The sequence below is a fragment of the Balaenoptera ricei genome, chromosome 2 (genome assembly GCF_028023285.1).
Source record: "Balaenoptera ricei isolate mBalRic1 chromosome 2, mBalRic1.hap2, whole genome shotgun sequence".
Classification (NCBI taxonomy): Eukaryota; Metazoa; Chordata; class Mammalia; order Artiodactyla; family Balaenopteridae; genus Balaenoptera; species Balaenoptera ricei.
In genome coordinates, this window is record NC_082640.1 from 187,146,902 (window position 1) to 187,168,993 (window position 22,092).

The window sequence follows — 22,092 nt, forward strand, 5'->3', positions numbered from 1 at the left end:
GTAGCAGGGACAGGTCTGTGTGAGGGGAGCAGTGGGCCATACGAGGGAGGGCTGCAGAGGGTACAGGGTGGGTTGAGGTGGGAGGGCCGTGTGTGAGCCGAGTAGGGAGAGCACAAGGCCTCTGAGAGCCCAAGTGTGACCTTCGACTACCCAAATCTCTCATGCCCTCCATATCCAGGAAGATGGGCAGGGCTGGCACTGGTCCCTTTGGCACCTCTGCCCCTCCTCCAGTAAATATAAGTTGGCTCCTTGTTGCATGCACAACGTGAACAACTGCGCATGGCCGCTGTCCAGGGATCCCAGAAACAAACTTGTTTGTAAATTGGAGACCAAAGCCTGTCTGCCCTGTGTGGGGCCAGGCAAGGCTCCTGCGGCTCAAACACGCCCTTTCTGCTCCACCTGGCTGTACACACACACGCGCACACACGCCCACCCACACTCCTGCCAGACACAGGCACACACTCGCGCACATCTCCTCCCCGGCGAGGTGACATTGCACATGGGGTGGAGGCAGCTGGGCAGGAGTCAGGCCGAAAGAACAACAGGGGCCGAAGGGCAGCAGGGGGAGAAGCAACCTCAGAGGACACCCTAGGTGCTGCGGGCACGAACACGCGTGTGCCGGGGTTGAGCACGGCTGCGGCGTGCTCACGCAGGACTCACCCGGGAGGCTGGAAACGTCCCTGTGCTCTGGGCTGAGTCGGTCAACGCTGCAGCATGAGCAGGCTTCCGGGAGGCGGCGTCGGGCACCCTCGGCCGCCCCGCTTTTGTTCCGGGGACCCAGAGGGCGGGCAGCTATTCTGCAGTGTGAGCGTGCACCCCTCCCCGGTTCAGTCGCCACGGCCTGGACCTTCCTGAAGCGATGCCTGTGCTACCCGAGCGTGTGTGGACACTCGCAGCCAAGCCAGGTGGCGCCCAGTAACCCGACGACACCGTGATGCCCGGCGCGTGGCTGCAGTCAACCTCTGGCGCCCCACTTTGGAGTCGGGAAACTCCGCAGCCGTGGGCGCTCGGGTGACGGGAGACCCAGCGAGTGGACCACCGCGGGGGTGTCGCCGAAGGAGCCGGCACGCTCGCTGTCCCCGGGAGGCCGTGTCCTCCGCTCTGCAGACCCCACCACGGTCAGCGGCCTGTAGGGCCCCGCCCTGCAGCCCTGTAACCCTCTAGACCAGCCTCGAGACCGAAGAAAGAGCCCAGAGTCAGGACAGAGACCCCAGTGACTTTTTGGGCAGGGAAACCTACACGTCGGAGGCAAAGGTCCTGGAGCGACACCCCAGTGGGCACAGCGGATGGCAGGTAGGACAGGCAGCAGTCTTTGCTCACGGGGCGGGCGGGAGGAGGCTAGCCGTATGGGGGGCACAGTGTCAGAGGGCTCCTGGGCTGCTGGACCACTCCCCACACAGCTCTGTGGGTCAGGACCGTCATTTCCATCGCCAGGCGCCTCTGGCCACCTGTCCCCACACAGGGGACACTGGGGCCGTGCTCGCAGCCCTGGCCACTGGAAGGTTCCCCAGCCCTGTCATCTACCCCTCCCTCGCCACATCAGCCGTTAGTTTTCGCACCACACTTTTTTTTTAAAAAACGGTGATTTTTCTTTTTTTTTTAAATTTATTTATTTATTTATTTATTATTTTTGGCCGCGTTGGGTCTTCGTTGCTGCGCATGGGCTTTCTCTAGTTGCGGCGAGCGGGGGCTACTCTTCGTTGTGGTGCGCGGGCTTCTCATTGCGGTGGCTTCTCTTGCTGCAGAGCACGGGCTCTAGGCGCGCGGGCTTCAGTAGTTGTGGCACGCAGGCTCTAGAGCGCAGGCTCAGTAGTTGTGGCGCACAGGCTCAGTAGTAGTGGCGTGTGGGCTTCAGTAGTTGTGGCACATGGGCTCAGTAGTTGTGGCTCGTGGGCTCTAGAGCGCAGGCTCAGTAGTTGTGGCTTACGGGCTCAGTAGCTGTGGCTCGTGGGCTCTAGAGCACAGGCTCAGTAGTTGTGGTGCACGGGCTTAGTTGCTCTGCGGCATGTGGGATCTTCCCGGACAAGGGATCGAACCCATGTCCCCTGCATTAGCAGGCGGATTCTTAACCACTGCGCCACCAGGAAAGTCCCTTCGCATCACTGGCGAACACAGTCAGCTCCTGGGACCAGGGCTGGAGTTTTCCTCCATCGTTAGCAAATCAAAGAGAAGGCCCCCGCTTCCGGAGGCCCCCGGTGTGAGTTGAAAGCATGATGTTGGTGTGGACCGTCTTGCCCACCAGGTCCGGTTAGCACGACACCTTGGGCATGGTGGAGCCACATGATTTTCTGCAGATTAGGGAGGGGCAGGGAGTCCCGGCAGACTGGATCGAAACAGGAGAGCCAGAGGGGGACGAAGCCCGGAAGCAAGGCTGCGTGTACTGCTGTCCTGCGCAGGGAAAGGCCAACGAGCCCGGCTCCTCTTCACGGACGGGGAACGAGGACGAGGTATCTGGAGCAGCTGGTGCAGCCCCTGCAGACGTGGGTGACCTGCGCCGTTCCAGGGACCGCGCCAGGCAGAGCAGCTTCCGCTTGGGCTGACGCAGGCTCAGGTTTGGGGTGACCCACCATTTCCTACCATCATCTACTTGGCTTTTGCTGGGGCCACACAGGTGAGCTGAGGGGGACATGGTGGGACCACCAACCATGTATCCTTGGGGACATGGTGGGACCACCAACCGTGTATCCTTGGAGTCTTCGGGGATGGTTTCCATTTCCGTCAAGCACTCAGGATGCGTGGAATGACTCTCTTGGGCAGGGTGTTGGTTGGTTGGTTGGTTAGTTGGGTTTGGTTTTTGTTATCATCATGGCTCTTACCCCACAGGTCAGGGGAGCAATGAGAGGGCTCTGCAGCTGCTGAGGGCACACAGCACAAGCGTGAAGCAGGGGCTGGGGCAAAGGCAGCAAGCCCGGTCTGCAGATCACTGGACCCACTGTGAGGTGGGCTCGAGCTGGTCCATTTGTCTCCTGGCCTCCATAAGCTCTCCCTCGAATCCTGACGGGACCTGGGTCCCCTGATATCAACGCCAGCCCAGACTCTTTATCCCTCAGCTCTCTAAAGGTCTGGCTATGTCTCCTTCCAGCACATGGTTTCTCTAGAGACCTACAGACTGACTCTTCCTGCCTTTTCGGGCCAGCCAACTTGGGGAGGCTTCTCTCTGCATAAGGCAGAGGGTCCGAAGGATAAGCCTTCCCCGCCCTGAGGCTGAAGGCTTCAGGCACAGCCCAGGGCGGACAACACCCCATGACAAGCACACCTGGGCCACGCAAACCTGTGGGCATCCAGGTCCCGGGCTGCTGAGCCGCTGCTGGGTCTGCCCCAATGTGGACCAGCGCCACGTGCCTGCCTGCTACTTTCAGAGTGTGGCGCTCAGATCCCTCCAGAGCCTGCAGCAGCCCCAGGGTGAGGATTCCTACGGGAGAGGGGCCAGCGGCTCTCAGCTGGGCAGGCACCGGCCCAAAGTCACGCAGTCAGGGATGGCGGAGCTGGGGGCCCTGCCTTCTGCCTCCAGTGGCAAGCTCTTTCTAACGTTCTGTGCCTACAGCTCTAGGCGGCCACGTGACACAGGTGCCAGGACAGCCCCAGTGGCCCTGGTTCAAACCCCGACTCTATGAGCTGCCCCCTCGGGGCCTCGTGTGGGCACTTCCCCCCAAAATCTGTGTTCTGGTCGGGCCAACACGAGGGCCCATCCATGGGGCTCCATCCATGGCGGGGTCCGAGAGGCTCTGAGCCATGCGGGGGTCTGGCACACATCCTGGCCCAACGAACACACCTCACCTTTGTGGACAGAGCATGTGCCCACACGTGTGTGTGCGCGCGGCACGCGTGCACATGGATGCACAATCCTGGAGTGTGAACCTGGGGTGTGTGAGACGGGTATGAACGCTCAGCCCTGGGGCCGGCCAGAGGCAGGTCCCCGAGCCCAAGAATGGGAGTGGCACCCACAAAACGGGAGATTGGCCACCACGGACGGCTCTAACCAGGGAGCCCAAGCCAGGGTGACCTGATCGCCCCATTAAAGGCCAAGCAGACCCCCTCAGCAGGTCAGGCCAGCAGGCTGAGCTACCCCCACTCCCGCAACCCTCCCCGCTGCTCCAGCCGCCCAGGCCCTGCTGGAAAAACAGCTGTGACGGGCAGCTTCCCGCGGCCCCTGCCTCGGTTACGGCTTATGTACGGCCCCCCCAGGCAGCTGGCTCTCGGGAGGGACCGGCTTTACAAATAAAATTTATCATTGTAATTATGGCTCCTGTAGAGAGCTGACGACTTCTACGGCTTCCTGGAGGTCATGAATAATTTAGGAGAAGGGAAAAGGGGCCGCTTCTGTTAGTGCACAATGGGGCCCAGCGGTTCCCGTTACCGCGACTGCTGAAGACCAGGGGGCCCACGTCCGCTGCTTCCGACAGGAGCAGCCCAGCCACACGGTGACCCAGGTCCCCGCCAGGCTCTGCGGGGACGCTGCCCAGGCCCCCCCCCCTCTTGTGAAGTGGGGCCTTGGCTGGGTGGCAGGGTGAGCAGACACGGCCCTAACTGCCAGAGGGTCCGTGCTTCAGGCTGAGAATGACAAGCTGTGGGCTCCCCAGTTAAGGGCATTGATGCTGCACCCCCAGGGCTGTGACCTCAGGCGGGACCCTCAACCTGCATCCCAACCAGAAGGGAAGCGTCTCTCCTGGCGCACACAAGGGCCAGACCCCAACCCGCTGAACCGTCGAGCTCTCCCTCCCTCTGCACGTCCCCACGGCACACGTGATCCTGGGGTCGTGTGGAGCCCTTGAGAGGCCCCGAAGGCAGGAATCATCTTTTCTTGCCTCCAGTGATGGAGGGCTCACTACCTCACTACTGGTGGAAATTCTCCCCACCTCTTCCTTCCCCCAAGAAGGGCGGCCTGCACCTGTGGACCCCACCCCAGTCTCCTGTCCTGGATCCACCCAGATGGTACATCAGCCCCTCCGACCCAAAGTCTGCCCTCTCCTTTCCCCCCTTCCCCTCCCTCCCCCTCTCCTGAGTCCCCACCCTCAAGCCCACCAAGTCCACCTGTGACCTCCTCACAGCCAGGCCCAGTGGTGAATTTCCTCTCCTCGTCCCTCCTGCCCTGGCGGTGGCCCTGAGAGCGCCCCCTTCCTCCCTGCCCCCCGCCACCCTGGGCTGTACCACCCCACAGGCCCCCTGCTCCACCTCCCTGCCTGGCTTCTCCCCACCACGCCAGCCTGACCTGGGTCCAAGGCTCATGCTCGGACCTCACGATGCGCCTCTGTCCCTGGGCACCCCTGGGTCACTCCTTCAGGCCCAAAGCTTTCTATGTCATCTCTAAGATGGCTGGTTCATTTCCCATAGATGCCATAACAAAAAGCCGTAAACCCTATGACTTAAGCAACAGAAAACAACAGAAACTTATTCTCTCGGCGTTCTGAGGGATCCTAAATCAGGGCGTTGGCAGGATCGCGCTGCCTCCAGGGGCTCAGGGGAAGGGTCCCTGCAGCCTCTCTCAGCCTCTGATGGCTGCCAGTGTCTGTGCCTTGTGGCCCCATCCCTCCAAGCTCTGCACCTGTGGTCACATCACTGCTTCCTCTTCTGCGTCAAATCTCCCCCTTATGGGAACACAGGTGATGGCACCAAGTAAGTTAACATCCACAGGTTCCAGAAATGTGATGTGGACATGTCTTGGGGAACCATTTTTCAAGCTAGCAAGAGGGTGACCCCAAATTCATATCTCCCATCTGGAGACACCTGGAACCAGATACGTACATCCAACTCCCCCCGCCCCGACTTGGAAGCCCCTCAAACATCTCAAATTAACTGGCTCTCATATTTAATCCCCATGGTACCCCCAAAACCTGCACCCCTGCCATCTGTGGTGGGCAGAATAATGCCCCCAAAAGATGTCCACATACGAACCCCCTGAATCTGTGACTATGTTAGGTCACATGGCCAAGGGGAATTAGGTTGCAGATAGAATTAAAGTTGCATGACTTTAAAATGGGGAGATGATCCTGGATTGAGGGGGCGGGACAATGTAGTCACAGGGTCCTTATTGGTTGAAGGTCGGGGGCAGGAGGTTGGAGTGATGTGAGGTGAGGTGACTGGACCAGACAGTGCTGGCTCTGAAGCCCGAGGCAGGGACCACGGGCTGGGGAAGGTGGGGCCTCCAGAGGCAGGAAAAGCCAAGGAAACGATGGTCCCTGGAGCCTCCAGACAGGCCAGCCCTGCCCACACCCTGAGCTCAGCGCATTTCCCACTTCTGGCCTCCAGCACTGCCGAGACTACATTTGGATTGTGTAAAGTCACTGTTTGCAGTCATTTGTGACAGCGGCCACTGGCGGCACCTACACCGTCTTCCCCAGGCCAGCAGCCTTGTAGCACCCTTGACCCTCACACACCCACACCTGACCCCTCAGTGAGTCCCACACCCACCCTCTCACCCTCCCCCCAGTCCTTCCCCCAGGGGAAGGCAACCGAAGGGCCCAATTAAACCCCTCAGGTCACATCCATCCTCTGCCCCATCCCGTGGGTGCCGAGGCCCGTGCAGTGGCCTACAGGGCTCCGCAGGAGCCCCCCTGCCTGACTTCCCGCCGCTCCTCACCTGCCTGGGAACCCTCCACCAAGCACCCCCCCAGTGTCTTCCAGAAGGCGTGGAGCAGCTGACCGTCCACTGCTGAGAAGACTGTCGGTAAGACGCGGCCCTGCCCAGCCGAGGGGCCCAGGGCTGGCCCTGATGGGCAAGGACGTGGTCTGGGCACCTGGTCCCAGCAGCTCACACCGTCCCTGAAGTTCTGTTGCAGGTGCAGGAGGGACGCCATCTGGGCTCTCCCACCCCTGTTCCCACCTGACCCTGCAGGGCTTTCTGCATTCAGGCAAGACCTCAGTCCCAGGAGGGGGGCCTGGGAGTCGGGGCCAGTACTGGGGGGCGAGTGGGGTGAAGACAACGTGGAGGGTCACCATGAGGCTCCCGAGTCACCCTCCCCGACCTCCGGCCTCTGCACGGAGACCAGGCCTGGGAAGGCTCGTTTTGTGTGTCAGCTTGGCTGGGCCACGGGTGCCACAGGTGTTTGGTGGGACTTTCTTCTGGGTGTCTCTGGTTGAGAGTAACATCTGAACGGGTGGTCTGAGTCAAGCAGGTGCTCTCCCCTTGCGGGTGGGCCTCGTCCAGTCCTGGAGGCCTCAACAGAGCAGAAGTGAGTGATGCAGAATCCACTCTCCTGGCCCGACGGTCTCCAGCTCGGACAGCGGTCTCCTGCCTTTGGACGTGGACCGGAGCCACCGCTGGCTCTCCTGGTCCCCAGCTTGCTGCCAGCGGATCGTGGGACCCCTCAGCCTCCGCACCCAACCATGAGAGCCAGACCCTGCAGTCACTGTCTCTATACACGTCCTGTTGGCCCGTTTCTCTGGAGATCCCCGAGTAATACAGCCCTCCCCCCAGCCCTCTCTCTTCTTGGGTTTCACAGCTGTTGTTGGGACCACAGAGCCGCCTCCTGCTGAGCAATGGCTGTGCTACTAGGACACAGGGCCCCAGGGCCTGGCACAGGGCAGGTGTGCAATGCAGACCTGTGGGGGGGGGGGGGGCAGGAGGAGGGAGGGACGGAGGGAGGGAGGGGGAGGAGGGAGGAAGGGAGGGAGGGGGGAGGGAGGGAGGGGGATGGAGGGAGGGAGGGGGAGAGGGGGAGGGAGGGACGGTGCCCGCCTGAGCTGAGCTAGTGCGGCTGAGCCTTTGAGTCAGTGCAGCTCTTAGAAAACCCAAGGGCCGGCATCAGAGGCAGAGTGTTGGGTGGGGGGGAGGCAGAGGGTGGGGTGATGTGGGGGCCTGGCGGGGTGCAGGCTGTAGGGGGATGGGGTGACACCAGAGTCCAGCCCCCGACTGACCCTGCCTCAGGGTGGAGCCCCGAAACAGAGAGGGGCCGGCCCTGACCCCTGCTCCTGCGGCCTCGTGCGTCCTGCCTTGGGGTCCCAGGAGGAAAAGGCAAAGCACAGGTCCCAGGCTGCCGGTTAAGGGCACAACGGCTGAGTCCCAACATTGCCCCAGCAGGCGGGGCAGAGGGGGCAGCAGGGGCGAGGAGCCAGCATTTCCCAGGGTCTGTCCTGCGCTGGGAGCTGGGGGCATTCAGCTCTCTATTGCGTCCTATTGCCTGGCAGGTGCTGAGCTGCCCAGACTTGTAGATGAGCAAAGTGCAGCTCAGAGAGGGGAGGTAACTTGCCCAAAGTCACACAGCCATGAGGGGTGGGCCTGGCCCAGTCTCGGCACCCTCTTTGTCCTCCAGCCAGCTCCTGATGTCCTGGCACGTGTGGCAGCCCTGATGGAACTGGGTCTGAGAGAGGCTGGTGCTGGTGGCTGCAGGCCCGGGGGGTGCGGGCAGATCCCTGATGGGCTTGTACGGTTTCCACCGATCAAGGGGCTGCCCGAGGGACGTGGAGAGAGCCCTGACCCCTGTGCCTCTCTGCTGGGTGTGGAGGAGGTACAGCCGTAGGAACCGCCCCCCCCGCCGTGTGCCTGGGTTGGACCGGGGCTGCGAGGGGCAGTGTGACAGAGGGTGACTGCCTCTCAGTGTCCCAGGGTCCCCTGAGGGCTACACGTGGCCACAGTGGCCTGGACCCCACGAGCTGTGCATGTTCTGTGCAGAAGCTGGCGAGGGGCTCTGGGCTGGCGCTCCCCCCGCTGCCGTGTCCACGCTAGGGCCGGGCAGCAAACTCTCCTAGTAACGGGCCAGATGGCAGATGCTTTAGGCTCCGTGGCCGTGCTCAACTTTGCCCTCACAGGGCGAAGGCAGCCGTGGACAGAAAGCAAGGCTGCGTGGCTGTGTTCCAGTAAAGCCCTACTCACTTTCATTTACAAAAACTGCGGGTGGGCAGGGCGGCCGAGGGACGGAGTTTCTGAGCCGTTTTCTGGAGGCGGGCTGGGCGGAGGGGGTCCTAGAGTCACACGAGACCCCCTCGCCCTGAGCCCTTGCCCCGAGGCCACCTCTGTCAGCTTCCTGTCCACAGGGGCCTGGGGCCTGTCCCACCGCAGGAGGTGCTGCACTGCTCAGGCTGGGGCTCCAGGGCGGACGTTTATGTCCCCTCTTGCTGACCAGAGAGGAGGGAACGGCCGGCGCCGGCTGTCCCTGAGGACGCCCTGTCCCGCTGCCCGCGTAGCAGTTTGCTCGGGTAATTTACTAGCTCTGAGGCAATGTCGGGACTCAGCCGTTGTGCCCTTAACCGGCAGCCTGGGACCTGTGCTTTGCCTTTTCCTCCTGGGACCCCAAGGCAGGACGCACGAGGCCGCAGGAGCAGGGGTCAGGGCCGGCCCCTCTCTGTTTCGGGGCTCCACCCTGGGGCAGGGTCAGTCGGGGGCTGGACTCTGGTGTCACCCCATCCCCCTACAGCCTGCACCCCGCCAGGCCCCCACATCACCCCACCCTCCTACAGGCTGCACCCCGCCAGGCCCCCACATCACCCCACCCTCCTACAGCCTGCACCCCGCCAGGCCCCCACATCACCCCACCCTCTGCCTTCCCCCCACCCAACACTCTTCCTCTGATGCCGGCCCTTGGGTCTTCCAAGAGCTGCACGCCTCCAGAACCGGCCTGGGAAGACACGTACGGGTCTGGAGGGCAGGTGGGGCGCTGCCCCCTCGTCTTTTCTGCAGGCCGGGCCTGTGTTCTCAGGGCCTGGGAAATGGCCACCTCCTCTCCTGCTCTGGGGCCAGTGGCCTGTCCTCGGGGTCGCTGCTATTTCTGCCAAAGAGGAGAGGTAATTATAGCTCAGCCTCTGCCAGCTGGCCGAGCTCTGCCACCTGGCAGAGGGGCCTGGGGCGGGGACACAGGCCGGCCACAGATTGGCCCCACAGGCAGGCAGGCCGCAGCTCCAGACCAGGGCAGCAGGAGGCCGGGCAGTCGCGGCCCCGTTCACCTGAGCAGCCCAGCACCCGCCTCTCCAGGGCGCAGGAGGGGCACCGCCAGCGAGACCAGGCCAGGGTTATGCGGCACGGTGCCCACTGGGGGACGCCACAGCGCCCAGCTGGCACCACCCCTCACAGACCCAGGAGGGAGCCAGGTGAGAGCCACTCAGGGGCACAGGGGATGCTCACTCCGCATCAGGGCATGAGGCAGCCGGAGCGGAGAGATTCCCCAGAATGGATGCGGGCAGAGACCCTGCTGCAGGCGGGCGCGCGGCAGTGGACTGAGGCCGGGCAGCGCGCACTGTGGCCCTGGACGGGGGCTGGGGGGCCGCCCATCCCACCCACCCGGGCCGCGCGCTCTCAGCGCTCATTCGAGTACAGTCCCAGGCAAACCAGGCAGTGGGTGACGTCAGAAGCCCCGGCCCCTCTGAACCTCGTGTTTGGTGTGTACAGGGTGGGTGGCCGGCGCACTCAGCCGTGTCCCAGGCCACTGGTGCTCTGAGCCCCTCCCCCGCGGCCAGGCCTGACATGAAGGCCCCACCGGCCCTTCACCCGCGCTCCTGCCTGAGGCCATGTGCAGGCGAAGCTGGACTGTGGGTCCCTCCACGCGCCACCCCACGAGGACCCAAGCCTTCCGAGGCCCGGGAGCCAGGGTTCTCGGGCTCTGGGCATTTCGCACGGGCCGCGGCACAGGCGGCAGGGTCGGGCACCGACGCCAGCAAGCCTTCCCCAGAGGCCCTCAGGGGCCCTGCTGTGGGCCGAGCCCAGAGGGAACAGATGCGTTACTGGGGTCACTTGAGCCCAGGCCATGGCTTTTGGGCATCCCCAGAGACACGGCTCTTTTCTGAGCTGACTCTATCAGAGGGAATCCATATCCTGGCCCACCGTGCGCGTGGGGCTCAGGACGCACCATTTATTTGGCACTTGCTGTGTGCAGGTACCCCGGGAGGCCTAGCTCTCCATCTTGACAGCACTCTGGACGGTGGGCAGAAGCTGGGGGTGGGAACGTGGGTTGATGTGGCCGGTGTCCGAGTGGGGGTCCACCTGCCCTGTCACCTGGGGCTCCCGAGGCCGAGGCTGGCTGTCCCCACGCACCCAGCAGGCACACAGCCATCACCCGGTCCTGCTGCCACCCCATGTCCTGAATGTGCCCTAGAGAGGTGTGGGCCTCGCATCTCAGTGTGGAAGGGGCCTCGGGACCACCGGGCCAGTTCCCACTCTCTGGATCCCCGCGCCGGGCAGGGCCAGCGGGCGCCGGGCAGGCCTAGTGAGCAAGGCCAGCCCCACGGGGCCTCCCCGGGAGTCCTCCCCTGGCTTAATTCAGAAATGGTGTGATCTGGGAAGCTGCCAGGCTGGGAGCTCTGGGCTGGGAGCAGCCGCTAGCCAGCCAGCCCTCACTCTGTTCCCCGCCCTCCCGAGGGAAGGCCAGCATGGGGGTGGCCACAGCCTCCCGTCTCGTTTTCCCGCTGAGGAAACGCGCAGCTCGTGGCCTCAGGCCCCTTAATTCAGCCAAGCTGCTCTGGGCAGGGGGTCAAACTGCCACCAGGACGCCTCAGGGTAGGACAGCCCAGAGGACCGCTGAGGCCACTGCCCCGTGGCTGGAATGGAAACTTCTCGGCTGGCCTGTGAGCGGCTCCGGTTCCCACTGTGCTGGAGGCTCTGATCGCCAGAGGATTATAGGCCGTCAGGTGGGCGAGCTCACGCAGGGCTGCGACAGCTGCAGGAGCCCAGGTGGGCCGAGCAGTGTGCGCGCGCGCGCGTGTGTGTGTGTGTGAGCCTGTGTGTATAAACGTGTGTGTGGGATGTGCATATGTGTACGAGTGTGTGTGTTTGCATGTGATGTGTGTACATGTGGGTTGTGTGTGTGAGATGTGTGTATGGTGTGTGCGTATGAGTGTGTGTGTCTGTGTAGGTATGTGTGTATGTGTGTGGTGTGTGTTGTGTGCATGTGTGATGTGTGTGTGCATATGTGTGGTGTGTGTGTGTGTGTCTGTGTGTGGTGTGTGTATGTGCATGTGGTGTGTGAGTTGGTGCGCATGAGCTCAGCCTCCCCGGCGAGGTCCTGGCGTGGTCCTCTGCCTGCGCCAGCCCCGGAGGCGGTGTCCCCCGCGACAGGACAGCGGGAGGGGCCCGGCCGTGGCGCTGCTGCCCCGAGCCCGGGGCTCCTGAGGGCTGTGCGACTCGGCAAGCTTGTCTGTCCCCTGCGCCCTGAGGTCCCCACGGGCGGACAGGCGCAGGGAGGGTTCGAGGGGCGATGGAGCAGGTGCGGGTGCTGAGCCGGTGCCAGGCGTGGGGTCAGAGCCAAGGAGGGGCCCTCCCTGTGCAGGGCCGGCACCGCGCCGGGGGTCTCAGAGGTCCCTCAATGAGGACAGAGGTGTGCCAGCAGGCCGCGGGGGAGGGAGCGGGGGACAGACCCAGGGCCGCGACAGCCTGGCCCACAGGAGGCGGAAGGCCAGTGAGCGGTGTCACAAGCGGTGGGGCAGGTGTGGGCAGCGGGACAGGCGGCCGGGACCCAGGACTCAGCATTGCTCGAGGCAGTGAACCAAGTGGAGCCGGCCCAGCCCAGGCAGCAGCCCCTGGAGGCCGGGGGAGCAGGCGGGGTGGGGGGATGGGGTGCAGAGCTGGGCTGGAGGGACCCCTGTGGATGTTGTCACTGTCTCCCAAAGGCGCATCAGGTAGGGCGGGAGGGAGGGTGCTCGCCCAAACCGCGCAGACTGTCAGAGTGGGGGTCTTGTGGGCGTGTCGTCCTGGCCAGACCCCCTTCTCCTGGAACGCGGGCGGAAGCCTGGGGACCCCGCTCGGCACCCTCCAGGGCCCGCAGGGCTGGAGCAGGAGCTCTGGGGGAGGCCCAGGGCAGGTCCCCACCCCGGGAAGGACAGGCTCCCCTCCTCTCCAGGCGGTGTTCTGGGAAGCCCCACCCTCAGGGGGCGTGCCCTCCCCAGGCAGGGGACGGGGCAGAGCGGGGGGGGGGGGGGGGGGGGGTGTGGGGGGTGTGACACTCTGCAGGCCCAGGCCCAGAGCTATTTTCCACCCTTTATCACCCATCTGTCACGAGGCAGCCTGAGAGCCAGGGCACTCGTATTACACGCTGTCCCTGCCAGAGCCCAAGGCCTCCCGCTCCCACATGGGGCCCTGTCCTCGCCATCCAGCCCGGGGTGGAGGGGCCCCTGCTGGCGCTGGAGGAGGCCTGGGGGGCAGGCGAGAGGTGGTACCCGGAGCGGCTTTACCTGCTGAGCCAACCAGAGCCACACGCTACTCCTCCGTTTTCCTGGTGGGGAAACTGAGGCCTGGGGCCGTCCCTCCGCTTGACCAAGGCTCCTGAGACAAAAGGGCAGAACCCAGGGCTCAGGCCAGTCCTGGGGGTCTGCAGAGGCCCCGCTTCCTCTGGGGAGGGGGGTGGCAGGGATAACACTTTAACGGGAAGCTGGAGCCTGAGCCAGGCTGCCGGGCGGGGTGAGGACGCTGGGCTCGGGGGACCACCTGGGAGCAGAGAAAGGCCCAGGCAAAGGCACAGGCCGGAGAGGGCCCAGGGCTCCTGAGAGGCGTGGGAGAGGCGACATCCCACAGGAGGCTCTCACCGTGTACGCAGGCTCCGTGCCAGGTGGTCACACCCTCTCCCTGAGTGATGACCACGGCTGATGGCCGCGAGCACAGGCGGGTCCCCAGGTCGCCTCTGGGCCCTGACGTGAGCTGCCTCACTCAGCCCCACCGGAGCCACGGGGGAAGCTGCTACTGCTGTTTCCATTTTCAGCCGAGCAAACTGAGGCACCGGGCGGTTAAGAGACTTGCCAAGGTCACACAAGGTCACGGGAGGCACAGGACGGAGCCGAGTGAGGCTGCCTGCGCTGGAAGCACAGAGCTGCCAGGGACACACACCACGCTGCACGCGCACACACGCATGTACACACACGTGCACACCCAGTTGCAGGTACACACATGCACACAGGCACATTCACACACACACTCGCACATGTGTGAACACAGCACGCACACAAGCGTGCACACACGTACATCTATGGACACCCACACGTGCACACTCACACACAAGTGCTCACACAGCTGTGCACACACTCACACATTGTCCCACCGCCCCCGGCCTGGGGGGAGGGCCTTGGGCACAGCAGGGGCTCGACAGCTGGGCCCGCTGGCAGTGACACTGTCACAGACACACACCCCGCCCTCCTCCCCCCCGGGGCTGAAGCTGGGCCCCCAGGCCACCCTTTGTGAGACCCGGTCCTTCAGATAAGGCCTCCCTCCCCGCCCCTCCTCCCCAGGCTGGCCGGCTCCCCCCTGACCCTATTTGCAATAAAAAGCTTGATGCTGACAGAGGAGAAGATTGCTCCTTTTTTAAATAACTGAATGGCTGGCCTGTTATCTCCCAGGCGGAGAAAGCCCTCCCCCAAACCGGCCCCCCTTGCAGCTCCCCTTTGGGGAGGCCCTGAAGGAGCTCGTCTGAAGGTGCCCCTCACTCAGCTCCATCTCAGCCCCTGGGGGCAGGGTCCTTGGAGGGTGGATGGAAGGCAGAACACTCCTCATAAAGTGCAAACATTTGACCGCACAGGAAGGGAGCAGTAACGGCCGCCAAGGACCCAGACCAGAGGCCCCTGGCAGAGCGTGGGGCTGGGGATAGGAGGGGAGATGGCTCCTGTGCCACCCCGCCCCGTCTCATCATCCAGGGGGAGGGGGGCAGAGAGGACCTGGCAACAGCCCCTGGTGTCCACGTTGCCCCACATGTACAAGGAGGTGAGGGGGGCCCATCACCCCACAGGGTCCTCAAAGGACTGAGGCTAAATGCCTGCCGGGCTTCACCTGCACAGGCCCGGTGGGAGCAGGATAGGGGGAGGTCTCAAAAGTCAAGGACCGTTCAAAGGATGTGAAAGAAAATTCACACCAGAAGGGCTGCAATTAGTGAGGAGAGATGGGAAACGCTGCAATCAGAGGCTCACTGACGAGACAGGGCAGGTACCACCTTACACCTAGTACATGAGCAATCCAAAATCCGGGGGGAGGGAGAGACAGAGAGAGTCTGGGCAGGACTGAGGGGCGGGCCCACCAGCTCCAGCCCCCACGAACCCCTGGAGAAGCCTTTCCTAGCCCCCATGAAGCCCTGACAAAGCCCAGCCCTGGACCCCATCATTCACGCCTGGAGCGTCCCCGAGAAGGAGGCAGCAGTGATGTTTATTGCAGTCTTATCTATGGCCTCAGAAAATTGCAAGTGACCTAAAGAAACTGCAAGTGACAATAATAAAATGCAAACCTCCCAAACATCCCCAATAACAGAGGAGGGTGGCTGTAAATGATGGAATCAGCCTTGTGGAATATTACGCAGCCATTAAAGCTGATAATTAGGAAGATTGGCAGCAGGGGAAGCTGCTGACGATCTCGGTTTTGAGCAGGCAGGATTCCTCTGCACCCGGAGCACCTCAAAGGAAAGCAGTGCCTGCCTGTGGGCCAGGCTGATGGGAAGAGGGAAGCCAGCCCAGCTTCCTGGGAAGAACCTCTCCTCCTTTTATTTTATTCCTATGAGGAGTGTTCCGTGTGCAATAAATAATGTCTTTGCTTATCTTAGGACCATGTTCCAGTAAATGAAGACGGCAGCACACGCCCTGAGCCCCGACTCCCTGCCAGAGACGCGGCATCAGACCAGAAAGAATGAGGACGCGGCTCCAGGCTCACCCACGCTCAGGGCGGGGAGGGTGCGGCAGGGCCCTGGGTGGGCGCTGGTCCGGCGGGGGGGCCTCAGCTGGAGGCAGGGAGGCGGAGAAGCAGAGGGAAATATGGTCCCTGCCCCTTCCCCGAGCTGGCCTCAGCCCCAGGATCCCCGGGAGGGAAATCGCTGGGTTGGGGGGCTGGAGGGGGGCTGGCAGAGAGGGTTAGAGGTCCCCAGGCTGGGGCACAGGATGACCACGAGTGCACAGCATCTGACCAGGGCTGAAGGTGGGGGTAGAGCATACAAGGGGCCTGGAGGATGGGTCAGAGCAGAGTCCCAGGGGCTGGGAAGGGCCGGCAGAGGCAGAGGAGGTGGGGGCCATGGAGGACTCGGGAGCAGGGCAGCAGCAAGTCTGGTGCTTCTCCTGGCGGCACAGGGAGGAGGGTGTCGGAGTGGGGGAGGGTGGAGACAGCAGGACAGCGAGGTGACAGGACGCAGCCAGGTCAGGCCTGGGTCCAGGACAAGGGAGAGTCGGCAGCAGCAGGAGAGGGAAGGAGTGTAAGGGGGTCTCCCCAAGGAGCAGGTGGGGCCCCGACTTCAGGCCCTGAGTCCTGAGCTAGGCTCTGAGCTCGTTGCTGGCCAGGGCAGGCCACAAACATAGGTGTCCCAGCCGAGGGAACGCGACAGCCATGAGCTGGGCCAAACCCCGGGACCGGGTGGGTCTCCCGCCCCAGCAGGACCGCCTCAGCCCGGAAGGCCGGCAGCGGGCTCACGCAGCCGGTGGCCCCCCAGCAGGGAGCCATCTCACAAACGCCCCGGATCACAGGGTGCCCGCGCAGAACAGCCTGCTGTCACCATTTGATAGATGGGAACACAGGTCGGAGAGGGCTGCTGACTCCTGGCTCCACCTTCCAAACACACAGTGGGTGGGAGGGCGGCCCCTGGGCGGGCTGTGTCCAGGCTCTGCCCCCCGCCCCGTGCCAGTGGCCTCCTGCTCAGACCCCTCCCCTCGTCCACAGGTAAGTGAGCGAGGCCCAGTGGGTGGCGAGAGCTGCCCCACGCGGGCTCCGGGTGGCGCTGCTGGGCAACGACAGGGCGCTGAGCTCAGGCAGGGCCTCCCCTGGACAGAGGAGGCCACCAGGCAGAGCCCCCGGGGCGCAGGGAGGTTCCGTGTGTACAGCTCACACGCGAAGGCAGTCAGTCCTCGGGGGATGCCAGCCGCGACCGCGTCACCGTTACTGACACGGAGAAGTGGTGCCGGACCCCGTCGGGATGGGTGGGGGCAGAGCCTGGGCGGGAGACACAGGCCTGCGTGATCACGGACCGCACCCGTCCCCGCTAACACGGCCATCCAGTCATGACCAGTCCCAGTGGCTTTGTCCCAGCCCTCACCACTTGGCAGCAGGCCTAGGGGGTCAGACGGCCAGGCTGGGGCCGGGGCAGGTCCGCAGAGGGTCTCCACGCCCCTGTCTGGTCCCTGCTGCATAAACCCAGAGGAGACGGCAGGGACGCCGCAGGGGCTGCCTGTCTCCAGCCTCGGGGGGCCGGGCGGGAGGGGCTCACTCCTGCCTGCCTCCCTCTGCTTCCCACCCCCCAGGAGGGCGACAGGAAGGGCCCCCCCTCTATCCTGAGACGAAGCCCGCAGGAGCGCCGCAGCCATGGGGCCGAGCCACGGAGGACCACGAGGCGCGTGCGGTTCCGCGAGCCCCTGGAGGTGGCCGTCCACTGTAAGAGGCGAGCGGGCCAGGCGGGGTGCAGGGACATCACCCAACATCTCACAGAGGGCTGTCCGCAGGGACCACAGTCACTGCCCTGTGCTCACAGGTGTAACCCCAATAAAACCCAGGCCCCTGGGCTCGGTCTGAACAGAGTGATGGTCAAGGAAACAGCAACCGGCAGGAAAAATATAACCAGAGCTGCCCAAGTCATTAGTGTCTTCCTGAAGGAAGGCCAGTGGGTAGGCGTTCCCAGAGCCCACCCGCTCTTCCTTCCAACGCTCTGAAGTTTCCCACCGCCCCTCAGCCTTCACTGCCCACCTCCCAAATTCTCCCCACCCCCTGCCCTCTCCACCCCAGTCTACCTCACTCCTTCTCCAGCCCTTCCCGTGGGACACTGCCCTTGTATCAGCTAGCTATGCCTCGTATCAAATCACCACAAACATAGCAGCTTCAAGCAACCCACGCTGATTATCTCAGTGGTCCCGTGGGTCAGGGTTCTGGGCGCAGCAAAGCTGGTCCTCTGCTCAGGGTGGCACAAGGCAGGCATCAGGGTGTCAGCCAAGGCTGGGCCTCACCTGAGGCTCGGGACCCTACTCCAAACTCACAGGGTTATTTGCAGAATTCGTGTCCTTGCAGCTGTACCTTCAAGGCCAGCAGCAGAGTCTCTCTCTGACCTCCAGACCCTCTTTTATAAAGAGCTTGCCTGATTAGGTCAGGCCCACCCAAGACAATCTCCCTTTGATTGACTCGGTCCACCGTGGGGACTTCCATCACAGCTGCAGAACCCCTGCCCCTTTGCCATGTTCTGTTGGTAGAAGCAAGTCACAAGCCCCCCACACTAAGCAGAGGGGACCACACAAAGGTGAGGACCTGGGGGGATCGTGGGAGCATCTTTGATTCTGCTTCCACAGACCCCCCCCAAGGGAGGTGCTCCCTGAGTCCCGCCGAGTTGCGGATAAAACTCACTCCCCCGACATGTGTCAGTGTCTCCCTTGAAGGCCCATCGTAAACGTCGGGTCCAGGCCTCCCACAGGGGTCCTCACCCGCCCCGCCCTCCCCGGTCCGGCCCCCAACCCCCAGAGCTTCCCAGCAGCCCCAGAAGCAGACACTCTCAGGCGGGGAGTCAGGGCCCAGACGGTCCGGGGCTGGTCTGGGGTCCCCCAGTGAGCAAGCGGAACGGACAGGAGGCGGGGGGGTCCTGCCTGCCTCTCCAAAGTGCCAGCCCCTGCTGCCCCCCCAGGACCCCTGCAGTCTCCTCCTCCTGGGCTGCTGCAGGGGCCCCACACCCCACGCCCCCGCAGGGCCCCCGGAAGGCTCTGAGAGCAGCGCCAGCACCTGGAAGCCAGAATCTGAATCAGTGAGGCTGCGGCAGAGCCCTGGGTGGCGCCGGGCAGCCTGACCGGCCAGGGGGTATGGACAGCCGGCCGGGTCAGGACCTGCGGGGGCCCGAGTCTCCATCTGTGAAGAGGGGTAGCTCTAGCTGACCCAGCCCGTCTCGGGGTCCTTAGGGTGGGCGGGTGAGATGAGGGGCCCCGGGGGCTCCTGGCTGGCAGAGGCAGCGTGCCCTCCGAGCGGGGTGCCCCCCCGCTCCGCCCGAACCCACTCTCACTCTCCTCCCCAGACATCGCCTGCAGGAGGGAGCCCTCCGCCACGGCCAGGGGTAAGTTCTGAGCCCTCGGCCCTCATCCCTCAAAGCCCCAGCCCACACGCTTGCCCAGCACAGCCCCAGCTCCAGGCCACCACCAGACCCCCCACTGCTCCAGCCGGGCTCCCCACCCCGGCAGGGCCATGGGGTCCCTGACAGTCACGGGTCGGCGGCAGCACCCCTCGGGTACCTTCTGCCCCCCTCACTCCTTCCCCAGGGAGGGTGCGAGGGCAGGGCCTACGGGAGGCCCTGTTGCAAGGAGATCGCAGGCCCAGATAGGGCCGGGGAGACCCTCGCCGCAGGGGCCCACCCGACGGGCAGCACCGAGGTGCCAGCCTCCGGGTGAGCCATGCCCGCCCACCGCAGCCTCCCCACCAGCCCTGCAGGGAGGCGGGCGCCCAAGGGTCCTCACTGGGGCCGGGGCTCAGGCCCGCGGGCCGGGCTCACCAGTCCCCCCTCGGCCCCAGCGCCCGGCCGGCGCAGGCCCCGCGACGGCGCCCTGATCCTGCGGCTGACGGCGTGCGTCCTGCTGCTGCTGGCGCTGGGGCTGTGCTGCAGCCGGGCCGAGCCCGTGGCGCTGGCCCTGGAGGAGCTCCGGGCCCGGCTCCTGGTCCTCCTCCTGCGCCTGCGGCTCGCGGCCCTGGCCTGCTGGCGCCACCTCCTGCAGCTCTGACGGCCGACACTCACCTCCCCTGGGCCCGGGGGGCAACACTGCAGAGGGAGAGCCCCAGGTCGGGCTGGGGGCTTCCAGACAGCCCTGAGCCCTGGACTCAGCGGGGATGCTGCAGGCAGGGTGACTGGGAAAGGGGGGCCCACGGCTTGAGATCAGACGTGGGGTGCTGCGGCCTCGGATGCAGCAGGCGGCCCCCCAGCTCCAAGCAGGCAGCCCCTCCTATTTCACATGTTGGGGTGCCCTGTGAGGCTTTAGGAGAACAAGAATTCCACCACTGAAACTCAGGGTCCCACAGGTTCCAGCCCCCAGGCTACCCCTTGGGCCCCTCCCTCACCCCGGTGGGAACTCTTGGTGACCTTGGGCCTGGCCCGGATGTGGCCGTGTGTAGCCCCTTGAGGACGGGGACACCCTCCCTATGTCTGTGGGAGTCCTAGGAGGAGGTAAAACTGGACTTTTGCTGCTTGGGGCCTGCAGCCCAGACCCCGAAACCCCTCTGGGAGAGGCTCGGGCTGCGGGGCGGGGGGTACTCCCTCCTGCAGTCACGTGCAGGGCAGCGCCCCGGAGCCCCCAGCTTGTCTGACGCCTGCACTGGGCCCAAGGCCTGGGGATCCCCTCTTGCCCCGGCTCCTCCCTAGCCGTCGGCCTGGGGGTGTGGCCGGCGCAGAGAGGACATCGGGGGGCCAAGAGGACCCCACCACCCTCAGGACACAGCCGTCTGCGCCCGGGTCCCAGCTGGCGCCGCGCGGCCTGGGAGTCCCGTGACTTTGTAGACGCCGAGCCTTCGTCCCCGTTGCCAGGCCAAGGAGGCCACGTGATGACGGACCCCAGGGTCCCCTCAGACGCTGCATGGAGCGGGGCCCTGAACAAAGCAGGGAGGCCCAGGGTCAGACACCGGGAGGCACCGCTAGGGGAGAAGCTGCACCCCCATAGCCTTCAGACGAGCGTCTACGCAGCCGCCGGTGCTGTGCTGTCCCTCCCACGGGCCTTCTCTAAGCATCTGTTCCACGGCTTACGTGGGGAGACACGGATTCTCTATTAAAACACACTGCACCTCTTTCAGTCTGGGGACTTTTACCCAAAGGAGGGAAATGGGGACCGATTTGCGGTGGGAGTCACTCCAGCGGCTGAGGCAGAGGTGGGCAAGCCGTCCCCTCTGGCCTCAGGGGCCGGGGCGGCAGCCTCCGGGGTCCCTTCGGGCTTCAGGACTCGGGGAGCCCCGAGTGGGGAGCCCAGCCAAGAGGGGCCCACCTCCAGGAGCAGTGTCCTAGTGGGGTCCACGGCGGGGCTCCGGGCCCTGGCCCTCGGGGACCCTCCAGCATCACACACCCCACACACACCAGCCCACCCCCCCCCAGCCTCGTCTCACCCTGCCCCCTGAAGAAGACAAGCAGGTTAAGCCCAGCGCCAGAGCCCTGGGGCAGGTACTGGGGGGCGGGGGGAGCCGCCCAGAGGGGCTGGGCTGTGGCGCTCCCCTCCTCGCGGCCCCGCTGCGCTCAGCTAAGGGCTGTTCGCTGTTGCAAAGACATGTTCAGCCCTGGAGGGTCCGAGAGACCGTGACCCCCACTGTCTTCGGAAAAATGTTGCTCAAGGTGCACCCGACAACCCCAAGAATTCCAAAATTTGAAATCCATCCTCACACCCGTGAAGTCTCGACGGGAAGCAGTGAGAACGGAACCCATGAGAAAATGTGCGGATGTGAGGGTACAGCCGCTGTGGGGGAGGGGGACCAACTCCCAGTTGCTAGGAAGTTCCGGGAACTCCAGGAGCAAACACGGAGTGCAGTGCTTTAAGTCTTCAATCGAAAGCAGATACAACAATGGAAACAAGGCAAACTGGAGATGGAGAAAAGACGGGCAAAGAGATGATTCCTCCTTGCCCACTTTAGAGGCTCAGGTATTTTTGTTTCTATTTTGACTTGAGAAATAGATGGATACAGTTAAGTTTAAGAATCTTTACTTTCAGTTAAGCCAGAAGTAGAAGTAAAACAGGATGTCCATTATCAAACAGCAGCGGGGAGAAGCAAGGCATCATGGAAGCGATCGGGTGCACCCACCTCAGGAGCCTCAGAGGCACGGCCACCCCTCCTGTCCGGCCCCGGAGGGTCCGTCCCCTGCCCACTGCAAGGGCGCGCGGCTCCTGTCCCAGTACCCCCTCCCCGGGGCCAGCTGTGCCTTTCCCAGAAGCCCCCGGGGTGGGGATGTCTGGGGTGCCGGTGCAGCCAGCCAGTGTGTCAGCGGCAGTCCCGCTCTGCAGGTGGCCCTGTAAGCGCACGCAGGTCTCTGCTCGCCTGACCAAGGGGCTGCTCAGATCAGCTCCAGGCCATCCACAGGCGTCAAATCCGCAGCAGACCCTCGGGCTCCGGAAGCCCACATCCTGGCCCTGCTCCTCCCTCCAGGGCCCAGACGGCTGCTACCTGATGGGGGACAAGGCAGAGCCACCCCACCTTCTGCTGGAGACCAGGAGCTCTCCGGGGCCGGACAGGGTCCCCACGGCCAGTGGACTAGGGTGGGTGCATCCCCTTGGGGGCCTCAGGTTCTGTCA

General features: G+C 64.2%; 1 protein-coding gene across 4 annotated transcripts; it reads left to right on the forward strand.

Moving 5' to 3' along the window:
• The first annotated feature begins 9,843 nt into the window (after positions 1 to 9,843).
• C2H14orf180 (chromosome 2 C14orf180 homolog) lies at positions 9,844 to 20,610 on the forward strand. Of its 4 annotated transcripts, none has more exons than XM_059915881.1 (5): positions 9,844 to 10,020; positions 15,435 to 15,561; positions 17,113 to 17,242; positions 18,855 to 18,893; positions 19,346 to 20,610. In XM_059915881.1, the coding sequence occupies exons 2-5, from the start codon at positions 15,451 to 15,453 to the stop codon at positions 19,549 to 19,551; spliced, it is 486 nt and encodes a 161-aa protein (XP_059771864.1). In that variant the 5' UTR covers positions 9,844 to 10,020; positions 15,435 to 15,450; the 3' UTR covers positions 19,552 to 20,610. The 4 variants fall into 4 exon arrangements, with proteins under 4 accessions (XP_059771864.1, XP_059771862.1, XP_059771865.1 ...); XM_059915879.1 differs by lacking the exon at positions 9,844 to 10,020 and adding an exon at positions 11,358 to 11,596; XM_059915882.1 differs by lacking the exon at positions 9,844 to 10,020 and adding an exon at positions 11,358 to 11,553.
• Positions 20,611 to 22,092: the final 1,482 nt, after the last annotated feature.

Bases quoted from the DNA above. Each gene is read 5' to 3' on its own strand.
- C2H14orf180 (XM_059915880.1), top strand. From the start codon at position 16,205: ATGAGCTGGGCCAAACCCCGGGACCGGGTGGGTCTCCCGCCCCAGCAG. The intron at 16,535-17,112 runs GTAAGTGAGCGA...CCCACCCCCCAG, and splicing joins ACCCCTCCCCTCGTCCACAG to GAGGGCGACAGGAAGGGCCC. The intron at 17,243-18,854 runs GTAAGAGGCGAG...TCTCCTCCCCAG, and splicing joins CCTGGAGGTGGCCGTCCACT to ACATCGCCTGCAGGAGGGAG.